The sequence below is a fragment of the Carassius auratus genome, chromosome 5, assembly GCF_003368295.1.
Source record: "Carassius auratus strain Wakin chromosome 5, ASM336829v1, whole genome shotgun sequence".
Taxonomy (NCBI): domain Eukaryota; kingdom Metazoa; phylum Chordata; class Actinopteri; order Cypriniformes; family Cyprinidae; genus Carassius; species Carassius auratus.
Genome location: NC_039247.1, coordinates 32,508,815 through 32,525,777, shown reverse-complemented (window position 1 = coordinate 32,525,777; position 16,963 = coordinate 32,508,815). Strand labels below are relative to the sequence as shown.

The 16,963-nt window shown below is 38.9% G+C and overlaps 1 protein-coding gene across 4 annotated transcripts in view; it reads left to right on the top strand.

Moving 5' to 3' along the window:
* LOC113086616 (nuclear pore complex protein Nup214-like) overlaps positions 1 to 16,963 on the top strand; it is a 71,485-nt gene that overhangs the window by 43,121 nt on the left and 11,401 nt on the right. For 2 of the 4 annotated variants that reach the window (XM_026255472.1, XM_026255466.1), the window contains exons 25-36: positions 556 to 622; positions 811 to 889; positions 1,055 to 1,133; positions 1,384 to 1,436; positions 2,374 to 3,939; positions 7,306 to 7,376; positions 8,643 to 8,802; positions 8,897 to 9,049; positions 9,788 to 9,959; positions 12,984 to 13,261; positions 15,067 to 15,106; positions 15,188 to 15,402. In XM_026255472.1, the coding sequence (XP_026111257.1) occupies positions 556 to 622; positions 811 to 889; positions 1,055 to 1,133; positions 1,384 to 1,436; positions 2,374 to 3,939; positions 7,306 to 7,376; positions 8,643 to 8,802; positions 8,897 to 9,049; positions 9,788 to 9,959; positions 12,984 to 13,261; positions 15,067 to 15,106; positions 15,188 to 15,224 (2,755 nt within the window). In that variant the 3' untranslated portion in view covers positions 15,225 to 15,402. Of the gene's footprint in view, positions 1 to 555; positions 623 to 810; positions 890 to 1,054; positions 1,134 to 1,383; positions 1,437 to 2,373; positions 3,940 to 7,305; positions 7,377 to 8,642; positions 8,803 to 8,896; positions 9,050 to 9,787; positions 9,960 to 12,983; positions 13,262 to 14,971; positions 15,107 to 15,187; positions 15,403 to 16,963 lie in introns of those variants that run through there. The other 2 variants (XM_026255473.1, XM_026255468.1) reach the window with 2 other exon arrangements.

Genomic DNA, 16,963 nt, shown 5'->3' with positions numbered 1-16,963 from the left:
GTGATTATTTGCTTTTGATATCTTATTTGAACCAATTATAATTGCCTAATTGCTATTATATAGGTATTTTAAGTCATTTTAAAGTATATTGTCCACTTAAGTTTTTATTACCACAAAAAAAAAGAATAATCAACGAGTTACTCGATTTCTAAAATAATCATTAGTGACTGCCCTATTAAATCCTGTATAGCTGCTGGCTTTAAATCAATATCGCAATGATCAGATGCTTTCTTATCTGCTGTTTTGTTATTGAGAGGAAAATGTGCAGCACATATTTACTTATTCATCTAAACGCCACTCTCAGCACCACCTGGGTCGACTGTGTTTACATTCAAACTCTCATAAGCTCCATGTGTGTCTTCTACTGAATTTAATTACAGTCCTGTGCTAAAGTGGCACACTGGACAAAACACATGTTATTTCAGGCCCTTACATTAGGTTGTATGAGATCAAATGACTGTTTGAAACCAAACATATTTGTAGACAAATTTTTTATTGTTGACAATGTATAGACAAATGGTTTCAGCTCTTGTCATGTTTCTGTTTTATGTGTAGCGCATCTGTTCCAGCACCTGCGGCTCAGATGGTTCAGCAAGTTCTGGCAACGGTGGAAGCCAATAAAGTGAGTCACACATGAGCTGCTCCAAACACCAGTCACAATAGTACAGTTTCTGCTGATTGAAATGTCAGACTTCTTTTTATCAGAATTCAGTGTTAGTAACAATGATTTCCTCTTACAGATCACGAGCACAAAGTCTCCAGAGTGAACAAACATCTGCCATGTGGTGTAACCATTGTTTTTACTTGCAGAATTCATTTCAAGGTGTGTTAAAGGTCCCAGCACCGCTGGCAGGTCCAGCCCAGACTACATCAGCTAGTCTTGTGTTTGGTGAGTGTGACTCAGAGTTCCCACATATGTACAAATAGTATAGTATAAGAATAATAAATGCTAAACAGATGAAATGAGGGCCGCACTACTTAGTTTATTCTCCAGCATCTATGGAGTAAGGATTTGATCGTAGTAATGAACTGGTTTGTGTTTGGGTTGCTACAGGTGGAGCTGCTAAACCTGATGCAGGAGCTTCTTCATCCATCAGTGAGAAGAACTCGAAGAGCTTTTCATTTACTGCTCCGTAAGTAACCAAACATTATTACAGGGATCCCCTTAATCTCAGTACAGGTCTTCATGATTTTTATTGATGATTATGAGTGGTTATCCTGATCTAGTCTATGTTATTATACAACTTTGCTCTTGTGTCTCTTCAGCAGCATTTCTGATATACTGAAATATTAAGCATGTCTAATGTCTTTATATTGTTTGAATATAAATACGGACTCCAGTATGTGGTTTAGACGCAGAGTCTGCTGTTTGCTGTTTCACAGGTCATCAGGGTTCAGTTTCACCTCTCAATCACAGGACACCAACAACACTCAAGGTATCATCTATGTGTTTTGTGTCATTTAGAAATGCCAACATTTGATCTTATTCACTTTTAACACTGTATTAGTCAGAAATGTTCTGTGTCAATGGCCAGGATTCAGTACTGCCAGATTCTGCAGAAACCTCCAAATAGTTTTGAGCATGTGTTCTCAACCAGGGACCGAGGCCCACAAGGGGGCCTTAGCAAACTTAACAAACTTATTTAAAATGTACAAAAAATCTTTGCAATAAACAACAAATACAAATCAAGAGTTTTTCTTTTAACTCAGCCCCAAGTTTCTGGAATTCAAAAATGATATTATTTTTATTATTATTATCTTAGTTACTTACTTTCATCTATGGATCTCTCCTAATTTCATTTACCGTATTTTCCGGACTATAAGTCACACTTTTTTTCATAGTTTGGATGGTCCTGCGACTTATAGTCAGGTGCGACTTATTCATCAAAATGAATTTGACATGAACTAAGAGAAATGAACCAAGTTAAAACATTACCGTCTCCAGCCACGAGAGGGCGCTCTATGCTGCTCAGTGCTCCTGTGGCCTACACTAAGCAGCATAGAGCACCCTCTCGCGGCTGTAGACGGTTATGTTTTCTCTTGGTTCTAAATAAATGCGACTTATAGTCCAGTGCGACTTATAGTCCGAAAAATACGGTAATTAAAAAGGGCAAGCCGGGCATGAAATATTGTTGTGAATAGTGGGGACATTGATAACCACTGATTTAGACCCCAATTAATAAGAGTGTTGCATTTGCAGCTTTGTGTAAAACCATTTCCCATGTTGAAATCCATTTAGCACAATTTGACCAATAGTCTCAAATTCAATGCAGAATGTGTGAGAAACTCTGCAGATTTTGGACTTGCTGAATGTTTAGTAGTGACACCTCTCTTATTAAATGACTTTTTCCCCTTTTGCACTTTTGCAAATAGCAAAGAGTTCTAGCCTACCGGGCAAGTTCTCTTTTGCAAGCAGCATTGGAACAAAGATGGCGTTTGGTCCTGTGGGGTCTGAGGTGCCTTTTCCAAAATTGGCATCTCCTGCACACAGCGTGAGCTCCTCTACACCACCTCCTGAGCCATCTAAACTCTCTCAAGCTCCCAAAGCCCAGGGCAATGCTGGAGAAACTCTCGGCTCCTTTTCTGGCTTAAGAGTGGGCCAAAATGAAGAATTAAATGAAGCTCCCAAGACCACCTTGAGTTTCTCCTTTGGACCACCAGGCAATGGATCTACAGGATTTGAATTTGGTTCTGCACAAATCAAGGCTGCAGAAACTGGAAGTTTGTCAGAATCAACAGATGCTGCAGTAGATGCTCCAAAGACGACTATAGCACAAGGATTTGCCACATCTCCATTCACCTTTAAACCACAGGAGGGAACTGCTCCTTCAGTAAAGCCAACTTTCACCATTCCCTCAACATCTTCCTTTTCTACAGCTGCCACTTCTTTCGGTAGTCTTCTGCAAGCACCTTTGTCAGAAACGCTAAATCTTCCAATGAAGTCCCTACAGCCAGAGACGACGACTTCAACTGAGCCAGCTCCCTCCACTGATACTGAACTTAAGGAACCTCCAGCAGAACCCAGTCCTAAACCACCAACCTTAATTGCTCCATCAGCCATACCAGTCACTGAAGCCTCTGCTCCCACCAGTTCTGAGCCTACTAAAGCTCCTTCCAACAAGCCCCCATCTCCTCCAACCCTTGGGGTGTCGCCCACTCCTCCTCTCTCACTTACCCCACCATCTGAGATCCTGGTGCCTGTTTCTGAGTCTCCTGCAGCAGAGCCAGTGTCTGATCCTCCCCCCAAGACCACCAGCACTTCCACAGCCCCTCCTTTACCCCAAGAGATACCAGCAACCACCTCATCTTCAATTCCAGCGTCCGACAAACCAGGCTCAATCTTTGCCCCACCTTCAAGTGGCACAGGCAATCTGACCGTAGGAGCCATCAGTCTTACCAATGTTGTCGCTACAGTGGCCTCCTCCATCCCATCTGCTGCCATCACCACCAGCACAGCTCCAACACCAGGCCCAGTCTTCGAACAACCCTCTTCAGTCGCTCAGACCACAGCTTTCGGAACTACCAACTTTGGCACCAAATCTACCACCTCTGGCTTTGGCAAACCTGCCTTTGGACAAAGTGCCAGTGCAGGTTTTGGCCAGCCTGCCGCCTCTGGAACTGCTAGCAGCTTCTCTTTTGCTCAGCCGGCATTTAGCGCAAATCCTGGGTTTGGGCAGCCAGCTATAGCCTCCACCACATCAGCCACCAGCAGTGGAGGAGGAGGAGGACTGTTTGGATCCTCTAGCACCAACAGTGCCAGTTCCTTCTCATTTGTAGCCAGCAGCACCAGCTCCATACCCAGCACTGGAACTGGTCTCTTTGGCCAGAGCAGCGCTCCTGTCTTTGGTCAGTCCAGCTCAGGCTTTGGCCAGGGATCCACATTTGGGAGCAACACCACCACAGCATCCTCCTCTGGATTCGGCTTTGGACAACAATCAAGTGGGTTTTCTTTTCTTTCTTTTTTTCACAAATTCTGACAGGAAGGAATAGGATGTAGAAATTATACATTAGGTGTAGTGGATAAGGCATAGGGCTAGTGCTAACTAAGAGGTTGCTTTATTAGAGTTGCTCATTAGTTGCTCATTAGAATTTTGAAATACTACTTCTAAATCCTTGTCTGATGGTGGACATTACCATATACTCCAACCCTGCTCCTCGAGAGCTACCATCCTGCAGTGTTTATAGGTTTGCACATTATCGCATGTGATTATCATGCACATCTCATCAGTAAAGCGGCTAAGCTAAGCATGAGCCCTAAGTCTTAAGATCCAGCCCTGCTCCAACACACCTGCCCGTCATTATCAAGTAACTCTGAACGCCTTGATTAGCTAGTTCAGGTCTGATTGATTAAGGTTGCCATACCAACTTGAGAATTGCTTTCCCTGATATTTCAGCAATCATGTTCTGTGTTTTCTGTCAGCTGTTTAGAATTAGATGTAGATATTTACAAATTAATCGCTATTGATTCAGTTGGTCAAGGTGGTTTGCAAGAAGTTGGCAAATTGTTTGTGATTCAGTTGAATTCAATCGCACATTTAATTCATGCAGTGACACTGTTTCCCATGTTGTAATGTGATACTTCATAAGACCAAAAACAATAATAGTAGAGGAGGTAATGTTTACAGTCCACTATCTGAAACCGAATTCATAAATGTCTTTGATTGTATCACCAAAATAGGGGGTGGTGGGGGCGGTGTGGCCCACAACCCCAGTACCAGTACTGATGAAAGGCTAGAAATGCTCCTGATCACTACTAGAAGTGAGATATGAGCCTTCACTTGATCAATACTCTTAACCCCAGAGGGATTGTCCCACATTTACACATGAGCCTGGTGTAGTGTAGATTACAGAACGGAGCAACTGATCTCAAAGCACTATTTAGTAACCGAGACTTATCAGTGAGTAAACACATCTGCTTTAGGAAGCACACTCTGCACAAGTTTAAACTTTGAGCCGAGTGGAGAAATACTCTTTATTGCACAGTTCAAATAAGTGAATATGAACATTATATTACCCTAATGATTTTTATTATTTTATTGCATAGGCATAATTTAAACTATGTAGGGTAATTTCTTTTTCTTTTCTTTTTTTTATGAAATCATGCAAAAAAATTCACTGTAAATCCACGTTTTATAAAATAAAAAAAAAAAAATTACCTTATATTCGGATTGTTTCAGTTACGATGGTGGAAAAGGGGCTAAGTGATAATATGTGAAGACAGACAATAGTTATATTAAACGTGTTGACATGTAGTAGGGCTGTCACTTTTAGTTCGAAAATCGATTGCACAATCGATCAGACCAACCAAAAAAAGTTTCGAAAATGAAAATAGAGAATCGATTTTAAACAAATATGTACACTATTAATTGACAAATAATTAAACAATTAAAAAATATAGATGTATCAAAACTTACAAACAAGCAGAAAAAGAAAATAAAGAAATACGAAAGTACAGTATGCTGCGTTCACCGCAAACGCAATTAGAGCGCGAATGATTTCAATGTTAAGTCAATGTAAAGATGCGTATTCGCCTCATTCGTGCATCTAGTTACAGGAGATTCTGAGTTATGAAAAGGACCATTGCAAGCTAACAGTGACCGGCTTTTGTGATGGAAAATTGGCAGTAATACCACCCACCTTGTGCAGATGTACCTGGGACATCAGTGAGGTCGGAGTGCGTCTTCTCAACAGCTGGACATATAGTGAATAAAAAACACTCTGCTCTGGACCCCGAAAATGTTGATCGACTTGTTTTCCTGTCCAAATAAGTTGAAAATGACCCTAGCCTTTAATTATTCCTGCCTAGTGCTGCCTAGCCTAAGTGTCGTAACGTTCAATACAAAACACACATGGCCTTTTCTCAAATCCATTTAAAGTTAAATTTTTTTGAACAGTTGTTTGAAATGGATTGAATCATTATTTGAAATAATCCTGGAGATTTTTGAATGGCCTAAATCATAAATGCAGCCGGGTTGAAGCCTGCAGTGATGTTTTTCTTTTGTTATGGCAGCCGTCCCCTCTGCATATATATTTTTTTGCTGTTTGTTTTTCTGCACAAAACTTCATGGCAATAAATAAGAAATATTGCTGACTTGTGCGTTTCCAACGCTCTCTTTACATTCTTCCGTTATTTGACGTTGAAAAAGGAAACTTCTTTTTTTTTTTAGACATGGAAAATCGATTTTACTATCGATTCAATGAACAATTATGTCTTAAAAATTGAAAATGATTTTTTCACAAGAGTGACAGCCTTATTTTCACAGGAATAATGTTCATGTGTCATGAGCATGTCAGGGCCATGGATGAGATTGTCCAAAACTGGAATGCGCAGCAGTCTCGGGCGTGTCCTCAGGCCAGGATTTCTCCCATTCCTATGAATTCTCTGAGATCCTGAGACTTCCGCATTATAAACAGCTGAGTCTCTGAACTCTGACCCCTGAGCTTCAGTGACACTGTAGGATGCCCTGTTATACTTTCCGCTTGTTGAGAGCCACATAGAACTCTTAAGAATGTGCTGATTAAAATGTTGCAGATGTGCCTGTCGGAATCACCAAAGACTGCATTTTATGTTCTGGATAATCAATGACATTTGAGATGAGCTGTGCATTACTGAATCCGTCAAATGGATAGAGGGTAAACAGAGTGTTGAAAGTCAATGTTTCAGTCTCAACATTCAAATTAGTCAAATGTGCATCATCATCTGTGTATCAATTCTGATACACCAATACAAAAACATTTGTATTCACAAACATGTCTTTATTTGTACAAATCGCTTCACCTTTAATTCTGGATTTGATTGTGGATAGTATAATACAGTACATATGCAGTGTTTATCATTTCATAGATGATTGCGCATGAATTTATTAATATTTGAGAGTGATTTCATTCCATGCTGCAGTATAAACTCTTATTGACTTCATATTTGAGATCAACTGCTTTTTTCATCTGTGCATTACTAAATCTGTCAAGCAGATAGAGAAGCGTGAAGAGAGTGTCATAAGTCAATGTTTCGGTCAGACAATCAAGTTTCAAAATCCAAGTGAATCAAATAGGATGGTCAATGAATGCCTGCATTCCACTTGATCCACAAATATGCATCATCCTTGTTGCAAGCACTATTACAAAAAAATGTAAAGGTATTTGAAAGGTTGTGGATAGTACGATGCATTTGCAGTGTTTATCAAGTTCATAGATGATTGTGCATGCATTTAATACTTTTGAGACTGCTTTTCATCCAGTGCTAAAGAAAAAGCACAAAGAGTTTTATGTTTGATCTCTTAATATCTGCGTGTGTTTTTTGTTCAGTGTTTGGCAGCAGCACCTCCACCTCATCAGTGTTTGGACAGCAGGCCACCGGATCCGGCGTCTTTGGACAGGTACAGTCCTTACAAAGCACATAGTAAGCTCTTCACCTGCTATAGCAGGCAGGTTATTATTCAGTTGGATGTGCGTGTTTGAGTCTCAATCCCCGATTCAGTGATGGGGTTTCATCAGCATGCAGTGGAGGTTGGAGTTACAACATGTCAGATACAGGTTTTCAGAGTTTCTCTCTGCTGCAGGACTTGAAATAAGATGAGCTGTCAGTCTGCTGAAGGACTGCTTTGTAACCCGAATTACATATTGGCTGTATATTTCCATTGGTTAGACACAAGTTTCAGGTTTTCACTCCAGTTACTGAGACCTGAAACCTTTTAAAATACAGCAGACTGGTCTAAAAATCCCTTAACCGAAGCAATTTGATATTTAATAGTTTATTTATGTTCATAAATAAGAAAAAACAGTTCTTCCACCCAGTAATATAGGGATGCAATGGTACACAGATGTCACGGTTCGATATGTACATCAGTTTTGGGGTCACAAGTCTGCTACAACAGGGAAATGTTTTTTTTTTGTGTGTGTGTTCTGTTTTGAGTAGTCCTACATAATTTCAAGAATGAAAGCAAAAACAGAATGTTATGGCTTTAGATTTGTGAAATGATGCTACATAAGACTCCTTGTGCAAAACAAAAACAGCAGACAGAGTGAATGAAAATGCTAATTTATTCTCTGGCAGCAGGTGGCGCTTATGTAACAGAAGCAATACAGCGTTTCGTTGGTTACTGCTTAAAACAAAGCAGCTGCACATGTAAGCACTACTATAATATGCAATAATTGGAGAGGAAAAGTTCCTCATATAACCCACCACCACTAATTAAATTATTTGCCCATCGCAAACAATGAACTTCTGCCTCTTATGATATTTCCTCCTCTTTGTGTCCGTCTTCAGCATCTCTGGCTTGTGTTTGCATCCTGTTTGCAGACTTTGAAATATTTCCAATCAAATTACATTTTGGGAAATGATTGCAGTGGGGTTTGTGTCCAATTCCGGAATAGAGACCGGCCTAAATAAAACTACAAAAAATGAATTTTTCCAATTTATGGCTGGTCGACAGGGTTTGGGTTGGTGCATTGATTGTCTCTTCTTCTGCTCTTTCTGTATTGCATTACTACGCACTCACCTTTATGATTGACTGTATTCATCGTCTGATTGGATAAACTGAACCGTGATGTCCGTACCCTGACTGTTCAGGATGCACCCCTGGTTGATACACTAATTGCAGGGTTTTTTCTTTTGTTGTCGTTTTATCTGATTTTATCATCAGACTCAGTCAAGCGGAAGTCTGTTTGGGTCAAACACTGGAAACCCTTCATCGGGATCAGGATTTTTCAGTGGTCTCGGAGGAAAACCCAGTGAAGATGCTGCCAACAAAAACCCGTTTGGATCGCCAGCCACTGGTGGATTCGGTCAACCCATTAATACAGGTGAGCACACTGATATTTACTATTGTACTTTTTTCACTGATATTTGTATTGTCCTCTGCATTAGTGCTCAAGTTCTCGTGTGGTTTGTTTCCAGCTCCACCTAACCTGTTTGGGAGCAGTGGAGCAAAGGGCTTAAGTTTCGGCAGCAGTCCATTTGGCGAACAGAAACCCAGCGGTTCATTCAGCTCCAGCACGGGGTCTGTGGCCGCACAGGGTTTCGGGTCATTCTCTACACCCACCAAACCAGGTCAAACACACACCACACAATGTGATGCAGACTGGTGGACATTTGAATGACGAGAACTGTTATTGTTGTTGTTTAATTTCTAGTATTATTATTTTGTTTGTTATTTTTGTTATTGTTTTTTTTTCTTAATGTTATCATTTATTTTGTTGATATTATTATTTTTATTATTGTTTATTAACTTTTGTATCGTCTATTAAATTACTGTATTTTTTGTTTTTATTATCATTTTGTCTTTATTTTTATTATTATTGTTTATTTTATCAATTTTATTATGTTATTACTTTTGTTGTTATTGTTGTTATTATTATTACTTTGTTTTATATATTATATACTTTGTTACTTTTGTTTAATTGTGTTTTTATTATTATTTTGATTTTAGCCATTTTATTTTTATCTATTTTATTTGTTGTTTTTTATCTTTTTTTTTATTATGTTGTTATTGATATTATGATTGTTTTTATTGTTTTATATTTATTTATCATTATTATTATTATTATTATTTTCTCAGTTTTTGATCATGAAGATCAGTTTTTTTTTTTTTTTACCAAACAGGCATTTAGTTTAATGTCAGCGATCCTGAAAATGTAATTCAATGACACGACTCACTGAATTATTCAGCTGGCTGTAATTTCAGAGCGCTCAGAGAACGATGCTCTTTCCTGAACAATGGCAGTATGCTTCCTGTTCTCCTGTCTGAACCAATGCTGATCTGTGTGTTTGTGGTCTGGCGGTCTGCAGCTGGTTTCGGAGGCGGGCCGGTCTTCAGCAGTCCTCCTACTTTCGGTGGAACTCCAGCGTTCGGTGGGCCTGCGGGTTTTGGCTCCACCCCTTCCTTCAGCAGTCCGCTTGGCTCCTCCTCTGGGAAGGTGTTCGGTGAGGGAACCACGGCCGCCAACGTTGGGGGATTTGGGTGAGTCCCACTGGGTCAGTCTGCGAAACGACTGCCTCATCCAGTGTAATACATTGATTTAACGTAAATGTGTGTAAGATCCTCCCAGAGCCATATGGTTTCTGTGATGTGAAAAGGACAACGCAATCACAGAATGCTGTCATACAAAAGAAAAAATATCTAAAACATCAGTAGAATACACTATATAGGGTAAAAGAGTCAAATCTTAAACTAATGGATATCACCATAGTTCTTTAGTGAATTAATCACAGTACATGGTGCCATTTACAAGATTTCTGAATGTTGTTCAAATACGCAAATGATAAGCATATTTTTAAATATGCATGCATTTGCAAACATTTCCAGAACCTAAATATGAACATTGGTTCAAAATTATTGTTTGGTTTTATTGACATTCAAGAGTTAAAGGTGCTGTATTTAAGTTTTTGACTCTATTTAAGCATAAAAATACCATAAAATGTTTGTGCATACACTGATAACATAATTGTTTATCTTAAAAACAATGCTACAGTCAGTCTTTGAAAATGTGTGTACCGTACTGAAATGCCGGTCTCTGTTTATGTTTGTGAAACCCGCCCACTGCCTGTTTACCCAGTTGGCGGAAAACGCAGGCGTATTTCATTTAATCCATCGTCAAGTTCACTCGTTCCTGTTTGTGTCGTCAATCTGGCAACCTGCGCGTGCATCAAGTCTGAGGAGGAAAGGCCTGGTGAAAAAAAAAAAAACTCTCCAATATTTTGAATTTGGACTGCAATACCTAATTCAACCACTCTGGGTAAATCATACATATACGGCATCTTTAAAGGTTAAAGGGGATTTGGATTTCTTCTTTTTTTTCTTTTTTTTACAGAAAATACTAGGGATACACCAAAATAAAAGTTCTGGGCCAAAACGGATAATTCTGGATACACTTGGCCAAAACCCGAAACAAAAACTAAAATACTTTTTATATAATTGATTGTATTAATATTAGGCTTTTTGATTTAATGAAATGTAATTCATCCGAACTGGAAAAACTACAAACCTATAAAATAATGACTTTTTCAGCGTTGTAGTATAACCAGCAGGAAAGCATTGATGTGTGAACTGAATTCAGTTACACTACTATGTGTAACATTGATGTTATTGAATATTTTAGTAGCAACGCTTTGCAGGTTTTGCACTTTGCAGTCGATCCCTTCGGACCTGTGTCTCAGCTGCCTCTGCATAGAGAGCAATGTATTTTGTCCAGTGCAGGTGAAGGCTCGTTTTGAGGAAAATCTGCTGGTTGTCTACACTATAGAAATTGAAAAAATTCTCAGCTCAAGTTATTAATCATAGATGCGTTTCCCAAAAGCAACTATGGTCGCAAGTTCCATCATTACTAATAGAGCTCGATGTAAACTGCGACTGAAATTAGCTAATGATTCTTTTGAGAAACATAACCCCCAAGGAAACAGTCTGTGAATAAGTTGCCAATTTTACTGAACTTATTTACAGGTGGTGTATTAAACCTGTCGTGGTAAAGTGCTTCTTTCCACTAGTTATAGTTATAGTTAGAATACATGCTTTGAAAGCAAAAATGCTGCGTTTTATTGTTCATATTAGCACAGTTGATGTATCTTCTGTTTTTCAACATAATTGCATGCAGATGAAGTGAAACACAAACATGATTATATTTCTGTTTGACTGAACTGAAGTGGATTTGAGTGGTTTTGACTGACTATGCTCAGGGCAGCTTTAATCATGACAGACAGATGACCTTCACATCAAACTGACTAAAAATACACTATAATATAAAGGAGGAAATCTTTATGTTCTGTTGACAAGCTTCTGTAGATTTGCTGAACAAACAGGTCTGAATCTCGAGCAGGAGTGATTAAGAGATTTTTCTCACCTTGTTTTTGTCCATGCATTGAAACCAAAACTCACAAGCATCAAAATGTTCATAAAGAGATTGTAAAAGTAATCCACATGAATCGATAGGCCAGTCTTATGGGTTTGAAACATCCCCACACATGTCTTAAAATCAGTTTGATCAAATGTAAGACCATAAAATGTCACAACAGAAGTCTTATTTATTTTATTAAAAAAATAATAATAATAATTTCAAATGTTAAACCATCCAACTTTTATTTTGACAGAAAACTGTCGACACGTTCCATAATACAGAAAAATACTTGATTATGATCCGTTTTTTTTTATATGTTTTTTTCATTATTATTAATTGTGCAGCCCTATAAAGAAATCTAAATTATTGAATTATTTTACAATTGTATGAGTATGTTCTGTACAGCATTATAGTCATTTTATTTGTGCAGAAATTATTTGATTTTAAAAACTCTTAAATAGTTTAGATTCAGAATTTATATTTTTAGGATTAACTAATCCTTCAATGCTTTCCATCATTTGCTGAATTTTAGACATTTATAGATAATTCTATATGCTTTATTTCGGTGAGGTAAAGACATTAGATATCTGGCCTGTTGTGTTCCTCTATTTGAGAAACATTTACCACAGTAAAAGTTAAAAGCAGAGAAAATGTCAGTAAATACTTTTTGAAGCATCACAATGAAACGAGACACTGAGAGTCCACTGGGATAATTCATGAATTATTGATCATTAGTCATAAGAGCAGAATGAAACAAAACACACCAACACAGCGCTTGAATAAAAGACAGCCTTCACAACTGAAACAAAACCAAGAACAAACAAACCTGATCACCAGCAACAAATATAAGTATGAAAAGAACTCGAACCGATCATGATACAAGACAAGACACTCAAAACACATGGAGATTCTCGCTAACATGAAGGGAAAAGAACAGCTTAGTTTAGAAACAGCTGCAGCTATATTTACACGTGCAGCATGAGGGTCTACTCTAAACATGTTATGATGGATGAGTGCGGGCTATTTTAGTGATGTGTGCATGTGATCTTGTGTGTGTGTGTGTGTGTGTTGCACTTGTTCCGTGCTGCATAACTCATCCAAATAAACCCTATGCTCCGCCTCTGACACGACGCATGCTTCTGATTGTGTTTCAGGTTCGGGTCTCCTCAGAACGATGCGCCGTCCTTCGGCTCTCTAGCGGGTTCGAGCACGGCGCCGTCGTTCGGGAGTCTGGCGGGATCGAGCACAGCGGCGGTGCCGTCGTTCGGGAGTCTGGCGGGTTCGAGCACAGCGCCGGCGCCGTCCTTCGGGAGTCTGGCGGGTTCGAGCACAGCACCGGCGCCGTCCTTCGGGAGTCTGGCGCAGCAGACACAGCCCCCGTCAGGATTCGGCACTCAGAGCGGTGCTTTCTCCGGCTTCGGCTCGTCTGGAGGTGAGACCACACGTCTCATTCACACCGACAGCGGTCAGGAGTTCACAGGCCCTCACTGATAAATCCTGATAATCTTCTATTTCCATAACACACACAACTTTGGCCAAAAGTTTGACATGCTCATTAATTAAATATTAATTAGGTTGGTTTGAGAAAGCCCAACCTACTGGTATTCTATTAAAGCTTATTATTATATATTATTCTGAGACTACGTTTGTCAATCCTCTCAAGCTACATCCATCAAACCCAGCGCAGACCTTCAAACCACAACAATCTGTTGCAGCTATACAGAACAATCTAGCTGCCGCCTAGAGACACCTAGGAACCACCCAAAGTACCTTAGAAATCACATAGCAGCTTCCTAGCAACCACCCCAAGTACCCTAGCAACCGCATCGCAACACCTTGGCAACCACTCATTTAAGCTTCCTTGCAAATATTTTTTTAAATCTATAGTGGGTATAGAAAACAACCAACCCCTTTAAAATAATCCCATTTTGTTGCTTTGCAGCCTGAAATGAAGTTTTTATTTAATCCAGCTGTATTTATTCGGGGCAACTTATAACATCCAAGTGAAATATATAACGGCAGAAAAAAAATCAGAAACACTGAGTTGACATATTGGTGTTCAAATAGTACTCATATTTTCATTTTCATTTTAGTTTAGATAATTTTGGTAGTTTTGTCAGGTTTTTTTTCTTTACAGTAAGTTTTTTGTTGTTGTTGTTTTCTAAGGCAAAATTTAAAGTTTTTGTAATTTTTTTTTTTTTTTTTTTTTTATTGTTTATGTTATGAAGGCAGCGTTACTCATTTTTAAAATTTAGTTGTTAATGTAATAAAAATTTTATTCAGCTTTATTTAATTTAATGACAACCCTTTTTCAATAGTTTTCAAGGGTTAGTTCACCCAAAAATGAAAATGATATCATTAATAACTCTCATGTCGTTTCAAACCAGTAAGACCTCCGTTCATCTTCGAAACACAGTTTAAGATATTTTAGATTTAGTCCGAGAGCTCTCAGTCCCTCCATTGACGCTGTGTGTACTGTATACTGTCCATGTCCAGAAAGATAAGAAAAACATCTTCAAAGTAGTCCATGTGACATCAGAGGGTCAGTTAGAATTTCTTGAAGTATTGAAAATACATTTTGGTCCAAAAATAACAAAAATTATGACTTTATTCAACATTGTCTTCTCTTCCGGGTCTGTTGTGAGAGCATTCATGACGCTGCTAACGTATTTTCTGGTGCTCCCAATAACAAAGATAACACATCAGCAGCGTCACTGCAGTGTTTTGAACGTGCTCACAACAGAACCGGAAGAGAAGACAATGCTGAATAAAGTCGTCATTTTTGTTTTGACTACTTTGATGATGTTTTTCTTACCTTTCTGGACATGGACAGTATACCGTACACACAGTTTCAATGGAGGGACTGAGAGCTCTCAGACTAAATCTAAAATATCTTAAACTGCTCTGAAGATGAAAAGGTCTTACGGGTTTGAAACGACATGAGGGTGAGTCATTAATGACATAATTTCCATTTTTGGGTGAACTAACCCTTTAATTCTAATTATAGTTTGACTTCCCAATAACAGCACTGGTTTGGAGTGTTTTGAAGTGTTATATAGTGTCGTTCAGTGCAGGTTTTGTTTCTCATGAGCTCTTATCTCTGCTGCACTCACATTCTCTGCATCTCCTGTGATAAATCAAGAGCCTAGTTCCAGGGATAAACCCACTCCAGACCTCTTCACCTTCACCTGTCATTGCTGATGAAGTCTGACTCTCTGATCATGTCTGTGTCTGTAGGTTTTGGAGGTTTTGGGAGCACCAACACTAACACCAACCAGTAAGTGTTACGTCCTTTCCGTTCATTCACACACATCCGTCAGAGCTCTGCTCACACATTCATGTGTCTGATGTTTTTCAGAGCCCCGTCTCAGACGTTCAGCAGCTGGAGGAGTTGATCTGTGGACACTGACATCATCTGATGTGATGTGCTGTGGTTTTACAGTGTTCACGGAGGATTGAATATACCATGAGTTCATGTTCTTAACAATGTGCTGATGTCCTCCTGTTTTATGTTCAATGTGTTTCTTCTGTTAACTGCACAATGAGAAATAAACTCAAGCGCTGTTGACCGTACGTTTCATTTCTGTCCTTTACTGTCACACTGGAAAAAAATATTCAGATGATATTTTGAAATTATTGTATTTCAATTACATAAAAGACTAATAAACTTAATGTGATGCATATTTGTCAGTCATGCATAAATGCAATGGGTCAGATTTCTGCACTCAAAAGGTCATTGCATAGTTATTTCCATCTATTTGATTTTAAATTAGATGATAAATAGTGTGTGTGTGTGTGTGTGTGTGTGTGTGTGTGTGTGTGTGTGTGTGTGTCACAGTCGCTCAGGCTCTTATCATCACAGCAGTCACTTCACATGCCTGTGGAAAGGAAAAGGCTCAAGTGCATCCAGATTCTTCTAGAAGAGATTCTGATAAAAGTTTGCTGAAACTACACTTCCCCGGGTAACCACTGAAACCGGTTTCATGAAATAAGCCACTGATCCAAACCTTTGTTTGTTTGCGATTGTCTTTATGATGAGGTTAAGATGTGCGGCGTGTCGAGCTCATTGACCTTTGACCCTGCGATACATCTGACATTTCATCTTTGACCAGCATCTTCCTCTAGTTCCTCAGGCATTAGAGGAGGTTTTGTTTTTTCACATAGGCGTCATTCAGAAGCGTCTTCCTGATTATGTGTGTTTCTTGAGTGAGACAGGTGCGTGTAAATATAGCGGTGAATGCAGACGAATGCATCTGTAGCTCTGTGAGCGTCTGCTCTTCAGTCTCTGCGCACTAGTTTGTATTTCCATCCTGCTGCAGATGATCAGAGCTTGGTGTCTAGAGATCAATCCCATCATGCCGCTGGAGTGTCTGCGCTCTGGGATGGAGTCTGTTAATCTCTCAGCTGCTTTAGTTTAAGCCTCGTCCTCAGCCACGGATAATGGGATAATACTCTCCATTATCAAACATGTTTAAATTCACTGATGAAACCAGCAGATACACATGATCTAAAGCCACCACAGTCTGCAGTTCATCTGCTCACGATGAGAATACAGCAGGATCTTACACCAAAATGACACTGTTTATAAATGCATTTACATTACTGTTTCAGTAAGATTTGCATAATTACTGCAGTCTTCAGAAATCATTCTAATATGTTGATTTGCTGCTCAAGAAACATTGTTTTATCAGTATTGAAAACGGTTCTGCTGGGGAACTGTGATGCATTTTATTTTTCGGGATTTTTTATGGATGGAAGGTTCAAAAGAACAGCATTTATTTGAAATAGAAATCTTTTGTGACATTGTAATGCCTCCTTGATGAATAAAAGTGTACATTTCTTTCAAAAACAAGCAAAAAATTTTTTTATATATATACTGACGAGGTTGGTGAGAGTAATAAAATATTATACTAAATCTGTAATAATCTTGCATTCTTCAGTCATTTTGTGCATTTGGTTGCCCGTGACTTTATTAATCCAGCAGCTCCAGCATCTCTTGACGGTTTCATCAGAATATTAATATTTGATCTGTAATAACAAAGGATGCAGAAACAAACAAAATGCAGAGACGCCACACTCGCGCCGAATAAAAGACAAGAGACTCTGTTGAACTTCAGTTTTATTCTTCATGAAA